Below are 18,632 nucleotides of genomic sequence, written 5' to 3'. Positions count from 1 at the left end.
TTCGTAAAAGTAGCTTTTGGACAAAATCCAAAATGGCGGAAAAATTTGCATACCGGAAATGAAATCCTTGAGGCCTTTTTTGTTCGGCTTGACCCAAGGATTCCAAAGATATAAGACACTTGAGTCTGTGACAAAGGGTTGATGAGATTTAAGCAAAAATATGCAATTTTTTTGTTTTTTGCACTGTAGCGCCACCTATTGGCCAATCTAGCTCATATTCTCTGAACCTCTCCTCGATTTTTGTACTACCTTCTGGCCAAGTTTCAAGTCTCTAGCACTTACGGTTTAGGCTGCACGATGCGTTTTACGGCAGAATAATAATAATAATTAAAGCTGCAAGCAGCATTTATCGGGGTTCAAGCATTTAAGGCCTTTAAGCACATAAGCATTTAAGACATTAAGTTTTATTTAGAAAGCTTTTAACCACTGAAATAATAGATGGAAAAGTCCATTTACAGCCAATACAGGCAATTTACCATAGGAAATATATGGTTTTCAAACCTTTTTAACAGTTATAGCGCCACCTATGGTCCGATCAACATGAAATTTGGCATGCTTGTTTAGAATATTATGGCACATATGCTCACCAATTTTCGTGAAGTTCTGAGTTTTCGTTTAGGATTTATAAGCTTTTGAGTGCATTTTGCCACGCCCATTTTCTTTATGACCCAATTATAGCCATACGAAAAATTCAAAAGTTCAACTTTTTTTCGATAATTATTGATCTAGAGAGTCCAGAGAATTGTCCTAGACTGGTCTGGTTCCGATCGGGCGAAAAACCAGGGACTAGTTCGCAAAAGTAGGTTTTTAACATATTCGCGAATAATTAATGAACGATTTGATTGACAGCTATGGTTCTTGAGGCAATGTTGTTCAGCATGAGCAGATCTATCAGATGATATGCATTTTGTGACGATAAGTGTAACACCACGTGATTACAGAGCCATAAAACTCGTTAGCACCAACTAGTGGCCGATTTCTTTCAAAACTCTTACAGACCTCTAGGGCTATGAGTTGAACATGCCCATCGAGTTTCGTTCCGATCGGCCTCCGTTAACCTTGTCTAATAGGTGCTCAAATTTCATTGGTCGATGGCGGCCATGTTTTTCGAGATACGCCAATGTCCTCATAGACATACATGGCACCTTGGACCAAGACACTGCATACCAATTTTCAAGTCAATCGGACTAACGGTCACGTGGTCATAGCCTGTTTTATGTTTTTTTCAAGTTATAGCGCCACCTAGTGATCAATCGTCGCGATTTTTTTACTGTGACCCCAGATTGAACTCATACACATGTGCACCAATTTTGGTGAAGATATCTAATTTCATTCTCGAGTTATAGCCATTTTAGTAAAATAGGCTCCTCCCACAACATTAATTTATCACCCCCTGGCGATCAGGAATCGAAATTTCGACTTTTTTTCAATAATTATTGATACTCAGACTCCAGAGAACATTTCTGCACTGTTTTGGATCCAATTGGACAAAAAACCTAGGACTAGTTCGCAAAAGTAGGTTTTTAACTAAATTCAAAATGGCGGACAATTTGCATACAGGAAATGAAATCGGAGATATACGTTTTGACCTTCAGGTTTCCAGCTTTCCAGTGATATAAGACACTTGAGTCTACGTCATACGGTCTAGGAGTTATGAGCAGTTTCGCGCTTTTGGTTGCTATAGCGCCACCTATGGGCCAATTGGGGTCATATTCTCTGAACCTCTCCTCGATTTTTGTACTACCATCTGGCAAAGTTTCAAAGCTCCAGCTCTTACGGTTTGGGCTGTACGATGAGTTTTACGGCAGAAGAAAAATAATAATAATAATAATAATAATAATTAAAGCTGCAAGCAGCATTTATCGGGGTTCAAGCATTTAAGGCCTTTAAGCACATAAGCATTTAAGACATTAAGATTTAGCTCCATTGTTGGCAACGCTGTAAATTGCTTCAGAAAGCAGAATAAGTGTACGGGCAGTGGACGAGTTGCGTTTTTGCAAGACAATAACGAAATGGACTTAAACGTGACAAATTCAGTCATTAGCCGTTACCTGGAGAAAGAAGGCATGAGACATTTGCTCATCGAAGGGCAAAATGTGGAAGAGCATCTGTTGACTGTTGATACTTGGAAAGTCCAAATCCAACGTGATGTCGTTGTGAAGATTGAAAAAGTGGCGGAAACAGCTCAAAGTGAGAAGCCAGAAGACAAAGAGATCGCAGGAGCAATGGCTGCTCTGGAGAGTGAAGAGATGTAGGTGTGTTGGACAACTCAAATAACTTGTACCAGAAGGAAAGCGGAATGTGAGATTTTATGCGTGTGTTTAGATTTTATTTATGTAGAGCAACAAATGCACAAATGTTAGTTTTAGATTACTTGATGGTTATTAAAATGAGAGTTGTTATTTTATTGTAAAAAAAAATTTTTTCTGCAAGTGTAAAATATGCTAAACGTGGTAAAAGAGCTCTAAGAACAGAGATTTATTTTATTTTTTTGTATTTATTTATTTTTGGTGCAATTGTTTAAGTTTGAATTTGCATAAAGTGCAAAATAAGGTTTCATTTTGTAATTTAGTTTATTATATGTTTATTGCATTTATCAGGTGTTGTGAAAATAAAGTTTCTTAAAGTAGTTTGGGACAGTTGTTTTTTATTCATTTGAAAATGTTTGATGGCATAATACTGCTATTTTAAAAAAAGTTTATGTAGTATAAGTTTATTTAAAGAAAGTTATTGAAGTCATTTATTATTAGGTACTTAGGGTTTTGTTATGCTTGAGTTGAAATGGTCATTTTAATAGTCTTATAGTTTGTCGACATAAAAGACTAATTGTGTATTAACAGTTTAATTATGTTTGTACGCAAGATAATCTATTTTATTCATTTTGATTTTGGCAGAGCATGCGTAGTTGTGTATATTGTAAGAGTTAGCGCCGTGCCGAAAGTGTTTATGGGATTTGTAGCGTAATCGGCGAAGACGAGGAACCAAGAAGCAATATGTCAAGTCCAGCAAAAAAGCTGAAAACGGACGTTTTCGAAGATGAAAGTTGCATCTCAGGTTTCATTCATAATGTGAGTGCCGCAAGAGTCGGTGTTCGTAATGGCGCAAAGTATTTCAATGCGTTGTTACAAGTTAGTAGAGAGGAATTTAGACACGTCGTAGTTTTCGCTATGGAGAAAAGGACAGCTTTCATCCAGGCCGAAAAAAATAAGAGTCCTGTGAAGCTGACGAGGATTAAGAGACGCGTTAGTAAGTATCTGTTTTATGTTTACGTAAAGCAGTAAATAGTTATCGAGATTGTGTAAATATTAACTAAGTTTATGTTGTTAAGGTAATGACGGAGGCAAGTTTGACGTTCAATGCGGCAAGTCAACAGAGCTGCTTGTGGTGACCGAGGTTGGTTTCAGCTTTAGAGAGTGTCCACAGAGTGCCAAAAAAACGATGTCCGAGGTTAAAGCTATGGCAGCACGGCAGCAGGTAACTATAAATGGGATGTAATTGCATTTTGTCAGTGTAAAGGTAATAATATGTGAAATTTCTTTAATTGACGAATGTGGGTGGGGGGAGAGCGATATAGAGTGGACATATTGGGCTACTTGTAAAATTATCTTTGGTTAGTATGTTGTCTTGACATGAAAGAAAAGTTTTGTAAATTGTGTGTCTGTAGGACTGTTATATCGCGCTTTCTTTTGTTATGCCGTGTTTCAATGGTTTAATAGTATTTGTATGTATGAGCGCGTGTTGTTATACATGATGTAGGCTACCAGTACCATAGTGATGGTAACGTTAACGTATGCGATTCATTTTTGTGCCGTATAATACATTGAAATATCAGTGCAATTAGGTTGAATGTAGAATTAATTTTTCCGTAATCCTTTATGCACATTTACCTATATGATCTCTCAATCGTGTAAACCCTTATAACGTATTGAAGTGCGACAAGATTTAAGAGAAGGCGCTGTTTGTGAATGTCGTGTTATGTTACACACACACACACACACACACACACACACACACACAAGATGCAGAGAAATATTAGTCAATTTTTATGCGCAGAAAGATAGCACGCTGGAGTCTGTTCTGTTGTCTTTTGAACTTGAACTAACTTAGACACATAATTATGTTGATATGCCCGCGTTTTATAGTATTATCATTTACAGAGTTTTTAATGAGTTAAACAATGTGTTAAATTATCTAGAGAGTTGGTCGAAAATGAGATGTCAGTGGCAGCGCGTTAGATTCATGGCATGTGTTGGAGCGACAGATTTTAAAGGGACAGTACGTGAATAAAATAGTTGCGGTGATGCTTGTTATTCATGGTAATAAATGAACGAAGGTAATGGGGAAAATTGTTGGTTTAATAAGAATTAACTTATGTTAAGTTCATTATATATGCAGTTAAGACTGCAAAGTGTCTGATAACTTTATTCAATTTGTCTGTCTATATGTATGTGTGTATGATAAGGCAACTGATTAATATTTGACATCATAATAGGTTTATCTAAAGATTGTGTTAAGGTCACTTAAATTAAAAGTTATTTTTTTAAAGTTTAATAAATGTTGAAAGCAATATACTTTCCAATTAGGCTATATATTAACAGAGGTTATTTGCATAAATAGATAGCTCTGGTTTTGTAAATTGTCATAAATTATATATATATATATATTGGAAGATTTGTTTTTTTTGTTCAGTAAAGGCAGATAACACTCAACAGTTGTGTTTGGCAAAAGCACATAAGTGAACATTTCATGTTTCAGAATTAAATACAATCTAGTAATTGCTTTGTAACTGTATTTATAACAAAATCAAATACATGTGCACATACACACACAGCAACAGATGAGTGCACACAGTAGGCTTATGTGACTTTATGCAGTGTTGCACAATTTAATTGGTGGCTGACATCAAGCAATGCGTGCTACTTAGAAATATCGTCTGTTTTGTGACAGTGCTGTTGTTACGTGTTTGAGGTGTCTGCTTTTAAAGCACTAAGAGAGCAATTAGGAGCAGTTTGTGGAGTCATTTTGTGCAGATTTTTCAGAGTGGTTGCTTGAGTTTATATGATGACACTATTGTTTTATGATTGGTTAGGTTGACCGCACAACATCGATCACAGGTGTGTGGTTTTCATTCTAGATACAGGACTGGTTTAGTTAAAAGCTCTAGGTTCAGTAATGAACATAAATGTGTATTTTTATAACAATAAAGGCTGTTTCATGTAGGTGCGATTATTATAGTATTATGTGTATCAAAATAAAAATGATGGAAAAAAAATAGATCCCAGTTGAAGGGTATTGATGTTGAGCTTAGATATACGTTTAGAAATTATGGTTTTGTTAATGTTGTGTTGTTGTTTTCGTGTGATATGATGTTTTGTTACATAACTGTTTATGTGTTTTTCTGTTAGGTTGGCATAATAGAGGTCAAAATATGCCATGTTGAAGTAGCTTCGGAGATGGTGGAGATCATGGGTGTGAAGGTGGAAACTCAGACGTGCTACGTGCAAGATGGAACTGGACAGGTCAAACTGCAGTTGTGGGCGGGACAGATAGGGCAGGTGTTGTGCGGTCACTCATATAGGATGCGCAATTTGAGCACAAGAGAATACCTGGGATCTGTATTCCTGACCACAACTCGCAACACAGAAATTGTGGAAACCAAGGAAGTAGCTGGGGCAAGTTCTTTTGTACAGTTTGAAGCTGACGAAGAGCAGGTGACCACGTACATTGGAAGCATTGTACGTGCCGAAATTGCAGTGTCAAAGAAGTGCACCAAATGCCAGGCGTGGCAGCTTGAATTCAACAGTGCTGTAAAGTTCCATCGATGCCAACGCTGTAAATTGCTTCAGAAAGCAGAATACTATCAGTGCACGGCCAGTGGACGAGTTGCGTTTTTGCAAGACAATAACGAAATGGACTTAAACGTGACAAATTCAGTCATTAGCCGTTACCTTGAGAAAGAAGGCATGAGACATTTGCTCATTGAAGGGCAAAATGTGGAAGAGCATCTGTTGACTGTTGATACTTGGAAAGTCCAAATCCAACGTGATGTCGTTGTGAAGATTGAAAAAGTGGCGGAAACAGCTCAAAGTGAGAAGCCAGAAGACAAAGAGATCGCAGGAGCAATGGCTGCTCTGGAGAGTGAAGAGATGTAGGTGTGTTGGACAACACAAATAACTTGTACCAGAAGGAAAGCGGAATGTGAGATTTTATGCGTGTGTTTAGGTTTTATTTATGTAGAGTAACAAATGCACAAATGTTAGTCTTAGATAACTTGATGGTTATTAAAATGAGAGTTGTTATTTTATTGTAAAAAAAAAAAATTGTGCAAGTGTAAAATATGCTAAACGTGGTAAAAGAGCTCTAAGAACAGAGATTTATTTTATTTTTTTGTATTTATTTATTTTTGGTGCAATTGTTTAAGTTTGAATTTGCATAAAGTGCAAAATAAGGTTTCATTTTGTAATTTAGTTTATTATATGTTTATTGCATTTATCAGGTGTTGTGAAAATAAAGTTTCTTAAAGTAGTTTGGGACAGTTGTTTTTTATTCATTTGAAAATGTTTGATGGCATAATACTGCTATTTTAAAAAAAGTTTATGTAGTATAAGTTTATTTAAAGAAAGTTATTGAAGTCATTTATTATTAGGTACTTAGGGTTTTGTTATGCTTGAGTTGAAATGGTCATTTTAATAGTCTTATAGTTTGTCGACATAAAGACTAATTATGTATTAACAGTTTAATTATGTTTGTACGCAAGATAATTAATTTTATTCATTTTGATTTTGGTCGAGCATGCGTAGTTGTGTATATTGTAAGAGTTAGCGCCGTGCCGAAAGTGTTTATGGGATTTGTAGCGTAATCGGCGAAGACGAGGAACCAAGAAGCAATATGTCAAGTCCAGCAAAAAAGCTGAAAACGGACGTTTTCGAAGATGAAAGTTGCATCTCAGGTTTCATTCATAATGTGAGTGCCGTAAGAGTCGGTGTTCGTAATGGCGCAAAGTATTTCAATGCGTTGTTACAAGTTAGTAGAGAGGAATTTAGACACGTCGTAGTTTTCGCTATGGAGAAGAGGACAGCTTTCATCCAGGCCGAAAAAAATAAGAGTCCTGTGAAGCTGACGAGGATTAAGAGACGCGTTAGTAAGTATCTGTTTTATGTTTACGTAAAGCAGTAAATAGTTATCGAGATTGTGTAAATATTAACTAAGTTTATGTTGTTAAGGTAATGATGGAGGCAAGTTTGACGTTCAATGCGGCAAGTCAACAGAGCTGCTTGTGGTGACCGAGGTTGGTTTCAGCTTTAGAGAGTGTCCACAGAGTGCCAAAAAAACGATGTCCGAGGTTAAAGCTATGGCAGCACGGCAGCAGGTAACTATAAATGGGATGTAATTGCATTTTGTCAGTGTAAAGGTAATAATATGTGAAGTTTCTTCAATTGACGAATGTGGGTGGGGGGAGGGGATATAAAGTGGACATATTGGGCTACTTGTAAAATTATCTTTGGTTAGTATGTTGTCTTGACATGCATAGGAAAGAAAAGTTTTGTAAATTGTGTCTGCAGGATTGTTATATCGCGCTTTCTTTTGTTATGCCGTGTTTCAATGGTTTAATAGTATGAGCGCGTGTTGTTATACATGATGTACCATGGTACCATAGTGATGGTAATGTTAACGTATGCGATTCATTTTTGTGCCGTATAATACATTGAAATATCAGTGCAATTAGGTTGAATGTAGAATTAATTTTTCCGTAATCCTTTATGCACATTTACCTATATTATCTCTCAATCGTGTAAACCCTTATAACGTATTGAAGTGCGACAAGATTTAAGAGAAGGCGCTGTTTGTGAATGTCGTGTAATGTTACACACACACACACACACACATACACACACACACAAGATGCAGAGAAATATTAGTCAATTTTTATGCGCAGAAAGATAGCACGCTGGAGTCTGTTTTGTTGTCTTTTGAACTTGAACTAACTTAGACACATAATTATGTTGATATGCCCGCGTTTTATAGTATTATCATTTACAGAGTTTTTAATGAGTTAAACAATGTGTTAAATTATCTAGAGAGTTGGTCGAAAATGAGATGTCAGTGGCAGCGCGTTAGTTTCATGGCATGTGTTGGAGCGACAGATTTTAAAGGGACAGTACGTGAATAAAATAGTTGCGGTGATGCTTGTTATTCATGGTAATAAATGAACGAAGGTAATGGGGAAAATTGTTGGTTTAATAAGAATTAACTTATGTTAAGTTCATTATATATGCAATTAAGACTGCAAAGTGTCTGATAACTTTATTCAATTTGTCTGTCTATATGTATGTGTGTATGATAAGGCAACTGATTAATAGTTGACATCATAATAGGTTTATCTAAAGATTGTGTTAAGGTCACTTAAATTAAAAGTTATTTTTTAAAGTTTAATAAAAATTGAAAGCAATATTCATTCCAATTATACTGTAATGCTGTATGTGTATATATATATATATATATATATATATATATATATATATATATATATATATATATATTAACTGAGGTTATTTGCATAAATAGATAGCTCTGGTTTTTGTAAATTGTCATAAATTATATATATATATATTAGAAGATTTGTTTTTTTCTTCAGCAAAGGCAGATAACACCAAGAGTTGTGTTTGGCAAAAGCACATAAGTGAACATTTAACGTTTTAGAATTAAATACAATCTAGTAATTGCTTTGTAACTGCATTTATAACAAAATCATATACATGTGCATATACACACACAGCAACAGATGAGTGCACACACTAGGCTTGTGTGAGTTTATGTTGTGTTGCACAATTTAATTGGTGGCTGATATCAAGCAATGCATGCCACTTAGAAATATCGTCTGTTTTGTGACAGTGCTGCCATTACATGTTTGAGGTGTCTGCTTTCAAAGCATTAAGAGAGCAATTAGAAAGCAGTTTGCTGAGTTATTTTGTGCACATTCTCCAGAGCGGTTGCATGAGTTTATATGATGACACAGTTGTTCCATGATTGGTTAGGTTGACCGCACGACAACGATCAGACGTGTGTGTTTTTTTTTCCAGATACAGGACTGGTTTAGTTAAAACCTCCAGGTTCAGTAATGTACAAAAATGTGTATTTTTATAACAATAAAGGCTGTTTCATGTAGGTGCGATTATTATAGTATCATGTGTATAAAAATAAAAATGATGGAAAAAAATATAGTTCCGTGATGAAGGGTATTGATGTTGAGCGTAGATATACGTTTAGAAATTATGGTTTTGTTAATGTTGTGTTGTTGTTTTTGTGTGATATGATGTTTTGTTACATAACTGTTTATGTGTTTTTCTGTTAGGTTGGCACAATAGAGGTCAAAATATGCCATGTTGAAGTAGCTTCGGAGATGGTGGAGATCATGGGTGCGAAGGTAGAAACTCAGACGTGCTACGTGCAAGATGGAACTGGACAGGTCAAACTGCAGTTGTGGGCGGGACAGATAGGGCAGGTGTTGTGCGGTCACTCATATAGGATGCGCAATTTGAGCACAAGAGAGTATCTGGGATCTGTATTCCTGACCACAACTCGCAACACAGAAATTGTGGAAACCAAGGAAGTAGCTGGGGCAAGTTCCTTTGTACAGTTTGAAGTTGAAGAGGAGCAGGTGACAACATACATTGGAAGCATTGTACGTGCCGAAATTGCAGTGTCAAAGAAGTGCACCAAATGCCAGGCGTGGCAGCTTGAATTCAACAGTGCTGTAAAGTTCCATCGATGCCAACGCTGTAAATTGCTTCAGAAAGCGGAATACTATCAGTGCACGGCCAGTGGACGAGTTGCGTTCTTGCAAGACAATAATGAAATGGACTTAACCGTGACAAATTCAGTCATTAGCTGTTACCTGGAGAAAGAAGGCATGAGACATTTGCTCATTGAAGGGCAAAATGTGGAAGAGCATCTGTTGACTGTTGATACTTGGAAAGTCCAAATCCAACGTGATGTCGTTGTGAAGATTGAAAAAGTGGCGGAAACAGCTCAAAGTGAGAAGCCAGAAGACAAAGAGATCGCAGGAGCAATGGCTGCTCTGGAGAGTGAAGAGATGTAGGTGTGTTGGACAACACAAATTACTTGTACCAGAAGGAAAGCGGAATGTGAGATTTTATGCGTGTGTTAATGTAAACGTGGTTGAACAGTTTAAGTTTTATGTAGAGTAACAAACGCACAAATGTTAGTCTTAGATTACTTGATAGTTATTAAAATGAGACTTGTTATTTTATTGTAAAAAATTTTTTTGTGCAAGTGTAAAATATGCTAAACGTGGTAAAAGAGCTCTAAGAACAGAGATTTATTTTATGTTATTGTATTTTATTTATTTATTTTTGGTGCAATTGTTTAACTTTGAAATTGCATAAAGTGCAAAACAATGTTTAAGTTTGATTTAATTTTATTTTTTTATTTTTTTTTGTGGTTTTTTTTATATATAATAGGTAATCTGGCAAAATGATAGTTATTTAAGGCATTTTTGTTGTACATTTATATTGTGTTCATACATTTTTTGTCCAAATGTTTATATGCAAATATTTTCCGTATGTTTATTGTATTGATCAGGTGTTGTGTAAATAAAGTTTGTTATAGTAATTTGAAACACTTGTTTTTTTTTTAATTAATTTGAAAATTTTTGATGGAATTATACTATTATTAAGTTTTAATATTCAGATAAGTATATAATTAGTATTAAAAGAAATTTGTGGTACTTTAAGATTTGATCATTTAGTTTGGTGGTCATTTTATTTGCACATATTTTATGTTGATATGTTATTGGGGGCATCTTCAAATGAGGAGGTATGTATATTTATTTAATTAATGTGTGTGTAATTTTATGTGATAGTATTCAAATTATACTTTTTATTGGTTAAAATGAATGTTAATTATCTAGTGCAGTGGTTCTCAAACTTTTTACACCAAGTACCACCTCAGAAAATATTTGGCTCTCCAAGTACCACCATAATGATCAATATGAAAATACAGTAGCGTAGTAGGCCTAACTATTCAGCTACAGTTATGCACAGCTCAAAAATGAGGCAGCTTAATTTCTAATAAGAATATTTATCATTGTTAGCCACTTTAAACATTGTAAAAACACAGTTTGAACATTAACAGTGCATTCTGCTGCTTACATACAGATAAAGGTAAACAAATTTTTTTATAATGATTCAATTCAAATGTATTGCACCTAAAAGTGAGATAAAAACCTTATTGTGCAGTATGTGTCAGTGTAACAATTAACAATTTCTTAATCTTTTTGTTTTAAGTGATCAAAAATTTGGGAGGCCTATATGTTAATGAGGGGACTTCAGCTTCTCTTGATTCCTCATGGTTATGTCATTGACACAGACTCGTAGTCATCACATCACATTACCTTATGATTGAAATAATGTAGGTCAAAGTAAATAATAGACAGATATAGCTACCAAGTGACATACACAGTCAAACAGACATTTTCTTGTACATACATGTTTGTAATAAAAGATAAAATGTAGATTTCATTTATTGTTTTTATAATTATTTTGAGGTTTCTTTGTAATTATTATGTTTTTGTATAATTCCATCCAGTAGGGGGTGTGTGTTATATTGTCAGATGAAAGGCATTTCCGCTTTGTAGCCATTTTATCTGCTGCATTTGAGGTAAGCTGTATAATATCATTACTCTGTTTGTAATCTTAATTATCTGTTAATAATATTACTCAAAATATATATTTTAGCAACTGCAAGATGTTTTTTGTTTGTTTAAATGTTTTGTGGTTGTATTTTGTAAATGTATAAACGCATTTCGTTTTCAATACTACATTCGTAGGCTACAATTCATCCGGACATCATTATGACATGAAATAAGCTAAAAATATGTTTTGTGTTGTGACAATACAGTGCTTGATGTTAAAAGAAGTTATTATCGTCGGAAGAAGTCAATATAGCTACTACGTGTTCGCAATGATCATCATTAGCGTTTGATTCTAAACCTATTGGCAACTTGTTAAACTTGAAGGTCAAATTCAAAAACATTTCTGTCAATATATATATATATATATATATATATATATAAAGTGTTTTGTCGTAATTAAGTGATCTAGGCTAATGGTTGAGAATGCATAGCCTGTAGCTACATTGGCCTAGCCACATGTAGCTTACATGGACACGTTATTCTTTTAATTATTACATTCAGACTGATGAACTTTACGGTATATAAAATGATTAGTTTGATGCGTGTTTATGTCACAATTGGCTTTTGGTTTAAAATTTAAATAGCTACTTGAATTAAATGTAGCCTATGTATTTCGGGTCTTTAATCGACGACTTGAACAATTGTCATGCTGTCTGTCAAGCAATAAAAACTTCCCTTCCAGACCAGTGCTTATAACTGTTGTCTGTGGAATGCAAGTAAAAAACAATGATTGGTGGGATGTTGTCCTGGTTCAGCTCACAAGTGATGAGTAGAAAGTTAGTTTAGAATTAGAGGACTTTAGCCTACTCGACTGACAGAACAGCTCGTTTTGCTGGTCACGCTATGTCAGTGTGCGTCGCAAATGTCGGTTTTCAAGTCGATCAAGTGTTAAATATGTTCTGTCGATCGAACTAAAAGGTACAAATTATCATTCACAAACTGAATGAAATTTGAATCAGATCTGGCTAATTCATTTAGACTGATATGCGATTTTTTTATTTTTTTATTAGGAGTGTAGGCTACTACTATCTCGATTACAATGGGATTATCAGGGTCCATAAATAAACGCAGTTATAGTCTAGTGGGTGGACCTTGGTCTCTTCCGTGGTAATTTTAATTGCGAGTTGTAATTTTAGTAGGCTACTAATAACATAATATTATTGCTATAGTAAATGCATTGTAAAATAAGTGAATTGAGAATAAATTAAATGTAGACAAACGAAAGCAAAAGAAAAACCCGTAAACTTTTATTTTGACCAAATGCAGTCGAGCTTTTAATTTGGCAGAAAACAAATTTACAAACGTGTTTCTTTACAAATTTAAAGAAAAGCTGGAATCCTCTATTCAAATGTAGAAATAATGTGTATACACGTCACGCTAAATTACGCAGATGTAGTTCATTGTATGCTGTGAACTGAGACGCTGAGGTGATTGCTGAACGCCTGAGTGAAGTGCGCACTTGTTGTCGCTCGCAATGCAACAAACAGTCTATTGATAATGGAAGGACCCAAAGTATGATCGCGTTTTTGATCATAGTTTGTTTGATACTATTGTTATAAAAGACGTCATTGCCAACTTTTTATGATTTTCTGGGAATTTTAAATATATTTTTTGGCCACTATTGTGTAAAAGTAACTTAATATTTTGTTATATTGGTTTTACTTAACTTTTATTGTTTTTAATTTCGTGTTTTTATAGGCTATATATATATATATATATATATACACTGACTGATATTATTTCTTATTATTTCTTTTGGTCTTATTGTGAAATAAGATTTATTTTAGGTTTTATGTAAAATGTTATCGTTAAGTTTTCTTTTTTAATTGTACAGATGCATACCGCATAGTAGGCTAAATAGTAAAAGTCTGCTGGTCGCGACCAGCGCATAACTTATTTTATTACTTCTAATTTCAATGAATGAAATGTGTGAACCAAGCAGGGTAGAGTGACTGTTTTCAATTTATTATATTATGGACGTAGAGTTTGAACATGTTTGTGTATGAGCGTAAAGTTTGTCTTTCAGAATTGTAAATAGTTGCTTTGTTTTATGTTACTGGACATGTATGACATAGTCAGTCGTCATGTGTTTGGTGTGAACGTTGTCATTCATTCACAGTGATTAAACAAAAGTTGTTCATACTGCACTGACATTTGAGATGTTAAAGTGTATTAAAATAAAGACTTTCGTTAAGCTTTGAAAGTACAATCATTATATTGTAACGTAAACTGCATTTATGTTGCTAGGGATCTAGATAGAGCAGTTTTCATGTACATGTAGGCTATAGTATAAAGCAGCTTTACAAACTCTCTTTGCAGGGACACATTATTGTTATTTATGTATTACAAACATTTAAATATTAAACACAATGTATTGCAACAAAACTTTATAGTTTGGGTATAAACATGGTATTGTTTAAATAAAGAGTTGTTATTTCATCTTTTCACACTATTTTAACTCTTTTATGTATTGTAATTCTTATTGTTACATCTGAAGGTGGTGACAAGTCTTTAAAAAGAACTTTGCCATTGAATCATTTATTTTTTAAAGATGTATTCACAAATTTTTTTATCAAAGTGTGTATCCTATAATGAAAAAAGTGCTGATGAATGAGACATTGACTTTTTTCAAGTTATTTAATATTTTGGTCAAATTGATATACGTTTTAAATAGACTAAAGAAATTACTTTTTTTTTTGTCAGAACCTCCAGTTCCCCCAGAGTCTTGCGGATATAAATAATACATTTGTATCGAACTACTGCAAGTGCTGAATTACTACTCAAACTGGTAAGTTTATTAGACGAATGAAACTTGTGAGGTAACTCAGCGCTGTTTCACTTGGTCTACATTATCACACTAAACTGCAATTGAATGTGTTATAATGTTATGTGTTAGTTTGTTGGCGGTATGAGAATAGCAGTGAGCTAGATCAACATTAGAATAACTGATCATATTCTGACATTTCATCATGTTGAGGTATATAACATTAATTAGTTTTATGTACATTTGCTCGCCTGTCTAATAAAGCACATGTAGGAGTGGACTGTCTGTCAAGTCAAAGTTAGATTTATTTTGTGTCTTGCCTAGAATGGGCAGTTTGTAACTTTGTGAGATAAACAACAGAGTAGCACTGGTATTACAAGACATTCAGTGCCAATCAAGTAGATGTGACACAAATAACATGTTTGAAAAAATATAATTGACTTAAATGCATATAATTTATATTTAAAATATCAGAAAATTAGACTATTTATTTAGGATTTTGTGTTAGAATTATGTCAATATAGCTGCTCAATTCATCTGTCAGTCACTATTGACGGTGTTACAACATACAGTGACATGTTCCATGATAAAGTCAGTGACGTATGTCATTATCCAAATGGCTCAACTTATTGTTTTACATGTCTTGCCATGTCAGATGTTTTGCATGTGTTCTTTAATTAGTGATATTGGTTTAATTGGTGGGCGTCCTTTTACAGTTAGATCTTTGATGAAAATATTACAAATTCCTTCAAGTTTTTGCATTTTGCATTAATGTTTGTCTGCATTAATCTTCAAATAATCTTCACTGAACCGTCATCAGCTAAACTAGTTAAATTTATGTTTAAAAGTCAACATGTAGGCTAATTCAAGTGTTTTATGAGAGTATAAACTGTAAAGATATAATAGACGATATATTTCTTATATATTTTTTTTCTTAGCTTTCAATTGATATGTTTGTTTGAAAGACTATATAGGGCAGGATGTCGCATATTGGTTTTTGTGTTTATAAAATGAAAATCGGGAAAATGTATTTCAAATTTAAATAAGGGAAGAGAAATCAGTCTTCATTGTTATAAATATAAAATAAAACACCATATTTTTACCACTAGATGTCAGTATAACCAAGTAAAGCAGGGTTGAGCCATCTGTAGTTGGTTTGAGAAGTGTTTTCAGATGTACAGTTTTTTGGGGGGATTCAGAGCATGATGCATTGCTGACTGTCTTAGGTTTTTAGTGCACTTCCATTGTTATTTATAATACAGTGTTTATTTTAAAGCATTCATGTGTGTATTAATTACATTTTTGTATATAATATAATCATTTTATGTATAAAAAAAATACAGAATATAATGTAAATGATCATTTAATTAGTTTGTTTTAATGTGATTTTAAGTTTTTGTTATATTGTTTATTTAGTAGTATGCAGTAATATGTAAGCTAATTTGTGTTTTTGTGTGTACAGATGCCACGCACAAAGCAAGCCCGGCGCTCTGAGGCAGCCAAAAAGAGGATGGCGGACCGGATGGCTGCTGATCCTGAAGAGGCTCTGCCACCTCTTAAAAAATTGGCAGAATTAACTGAACGTTGTGTACATCACAACGGGCCTAAACAAAAGTCTGAACAAAAGTCTGAACAAAAGTCTGAACAAAAGTCTGAACAAAAGTCTGAACAAAAGTCTGAACAAAAGTCTGAACAAAAGTCTGAACAAAAGTCTGAACAAAAGTCTGATAAGTCCTCTCAAAACAAAACTTCAAAAATTCAACCTGAATCTCCCTCTATATCTATAACTGCCACAAAAAATACTAACATGACTATGAAAGCTGTTTCTGATTTGTGTCCACAGAAATCTTACATCAGAGGGTCTTTCCATCAGGGTGCTAATTGTTTTGGCTACAATAGCGGAAGGCAATGTGCTTCAAACAGTTTAACTGCAATTTTGATGTGTAAGGTGAAAAATGTGTTGCGATGGACCTCGAGTGACCTGAATAATGTTCTCATGCTTGGAAATGACCTGTACAGTACCATGAGAGATGCTGGGAAAATCAACGATCCTGTGAATGGCTACATAGAAGTTGCTGAGCTGCCTGACACACACACATTGAATAATTGTTGTTTTTCAATAAACTATTCTTTGACATATACTGGGTTGTTTGGAATTAATCGATACGATGAAGGTCTGCAAGGTGTTGTTATGTCCCTCGATCAAGCATTAAATCAAGCGTTCCAGAGGTTTGATGCGTGTTTGGTAAACATCAGGCAAACCATATGTGCAGCTGTCAGACAAGGTTCGTGGTATGCAGTGATTGATCCACATGCACGACTGAGTGATGGAACAGTTTCAGCTCATGGTAAGAGTGTAGTGGTTTTCCATCCCAGCATAGACTCTTTGGTCATTCATTTCAGGAGACTGGGTGCATCCTTGAAAGCATATAATCATCCATTTGAGGTAACGGGGGTCCAGGCAAATGTCATTGATACAGACAGTCTACATGATCAATTGGTGAGCCATCCAGTAGTGGAGGAAAATACTGATGCAGAAAGAGTGAGTAAAGGTGTAAACTCAGAAATGGCAACTTGCAGTCACTCTTTGACTGATTTAATAACCACAACTCAAATACTTGTGAATGAAACATGTACACAAGAGAACACAGGAATCTCGTCTGAATGTCCAAGCAATGAAAATCCAGCTGAGGTTGAATTTATTACTCAAACTGATAGTGTTTCTTTGACTGATTTCACAAGCTCATATCAAATGAAAAGAAAAGGACTGTTTTCTACCTGCCCTAATGAAAATGCAGCTGATGTTGAATTTATTTCTCAAACTAACAGTGTTAGTTTTCAGTTTAGTCCATTAACAGTACAGCAACAAAAAAGTATTTGCTTGAAGCTGAACATAGTACATGTTGTGAAAGAACAGAATAACCCTGATGAGATTGTTGAAATGGTTGAACCGTGTGAAACCAAAGATATTGTGGGTGATGGTAACTGCTTTTTTAGAGCGGTAGCTTATGCTGTAAGTGGAAGTGAACGAGAACACAGAAAACTGAGGCGTTCTGTTGTAACACACATAATCCAGAATGAAGAAAGATACACTCAATATCTGAGACAAGGACACAGTTCAATTGTAAACTACATTTACAGTTCAAGAATGAAATATGTTGGAACCTGGGCAACAGAGTTAGAAATACAAGCAACCAGTGATTTAATTGGTGTGGACATATTTACATTCAGTGCAGAGAAGTGGCTTAAATATTCAACCTTAACTGTCTCATCAAATAGACAAAGTTGTCAATTCAATGGGATTTACTTGAAACATGTAAATAGTTGTCACTATGAAGTTGTTGTATGTGTAAAAAGAACAGATGGTAGCTGTACTTCCATTTGCAAATCATCATTTGAAGATTCAATGTTTCATGGATCATTAAATGCTAAAACAGATCCAAGTACACTCTATAGAAAGAAAGTGCTATACCACAGTAATCAAGACTTAAAAGAGTGGAAAAAAATGGATGCAAAGAAAAGATATCATGAAGATAAAATGTACAAAGAGAAAAAAATTAAATCCAGCATTGAAAAGTACAAACAGAATGAAGAGTTTCAAGAAAAAATAAAAAAATATAGCACAGATAAATACAATTCAGATGATTTGCATTGTACTGCTGTGAAAAATTATAGCATGAGTAAGTATAACACAGATAAAAAACACAAAGACTCTGTGAAAAAATATAGTATTCTTAAATACAAACAAAATGAAATACATAAACTGTCAGTCAAAAAATCCAGTGTTGAAAAATATAAAAAAGACATATCTCACAGACAATGTGTCAAAAATTACAGTTTTCAAAAATATAATGAAAACGAAAAGCACAAGTCTAAGGTGATTGATTACAACACACAAAAATATAAAAATGATAATAGTTTTGCCAGTAGTATTAAAATTAGAAATGCTGAAACTCGAAGAAATGCACAAATCAAAAGGAAAGAGATTGACACTGTAATTGACCAATTTAAAGAAAAAATATCTACAGGTCCTCAGTATGTCTGTTCAGTTTGTCATCGTTGCTGTTTTGAAATGCAGGTCAAACACTGTAAAATAAGTAAATATTTACAAAAATCAGTCCATGCAGGATATATTGCAAAGAAATGTATAACGCT

At 34.3% G+C, this 18,632-nt stretch overlaps 1 protein-coding gene and 1 long non-coding RNA gene across 2 annotated transcripts; both read left to right on the top strand.

Annotated features, from left to right (window-relative positions):
* Positions 1 to 3,056: 3,056 nt before the first annotated feature.
* Positions 3,057 to 11,171, top strand: LOC311285711 (uncharacterized protein). Its single transcript, XM_084435749.1, has 4 exons — positions 3,057 to 3,474; positions 5,406 to 7,141; positions 7,224 to 7,369; positions 9,353 to 11,171. Exons 2-4 carry the CDS (start codon positions 6,889 to 6,891, stop codon positions 10,097 to 10,099), a joined length of 1,146 nt encoding a protein of 381 aa, XP_084291875.1. The 5' UTR covers positions 3,057 to 3,474; positions 5,406 to 6,888; the 3' UTR covers positions 10,100 to 11,171.
* Positions 11,172 to 11,373: 202 nt separating this feature from the next.
* On the top strand, positions 11,374 to 16,618 carry LOC311285712. The gene is made up of 3 exons (XR_014626399.1): positions 11,374 to 11,679; positions 14,417 to 14,501; positions 15,940 to 16,618. It is a non-coding gene; the product is annotated as an uncharacterized lncRNA (long non-coding RNA).
* The last annotated feature ends 2,014 nt before the right edge of the window (positions 16,619 to 18,632 follow it).

The sequence above is a fragment of the Rutilus rutilus genome (assembly GCF_951802725.1).
Source record: "Rutilus rutilus genome assembly, contig: SCAFFOLD_46, whole genome shotgun sequence".
NCBI classification, from domain to species: Eukaryota; Metazoa; Chordata; class Actinopteri; order Cypriniformes; family Leuciscidae; genus Rutilus; species Rutilus rutilus.
Note: the sequence above shows the minus strand (reverse complement) of the source record. Positions and strands in the feature narration are given on the sequence as shown.

Bases quoted from the DNA above. Each gene is read 5' to 3' on its own strand.
- LOC311285711 (XM_084435749.1), top strand. From the start codon at position 6,889: ATGTCAAGTCCAGCAAAAAAGCTGAAAACGGACGTTTTCGAAGATGAA. The intron at 7,142-7,223 runs GTAAGTATCTGT...TATGTTGTTAAG, and splicing joins GAGGATTAAGAGACGCGTTA to GTAATGATGGAGGCAAGTTT. The intron at 7,370-9,352 runs GTAACTATAAAT...TTTTTCTGTTAG, and splicing joins CTATGGCAGCACGGCAGCAG to GTTGGCACAATAGAGGTCAA.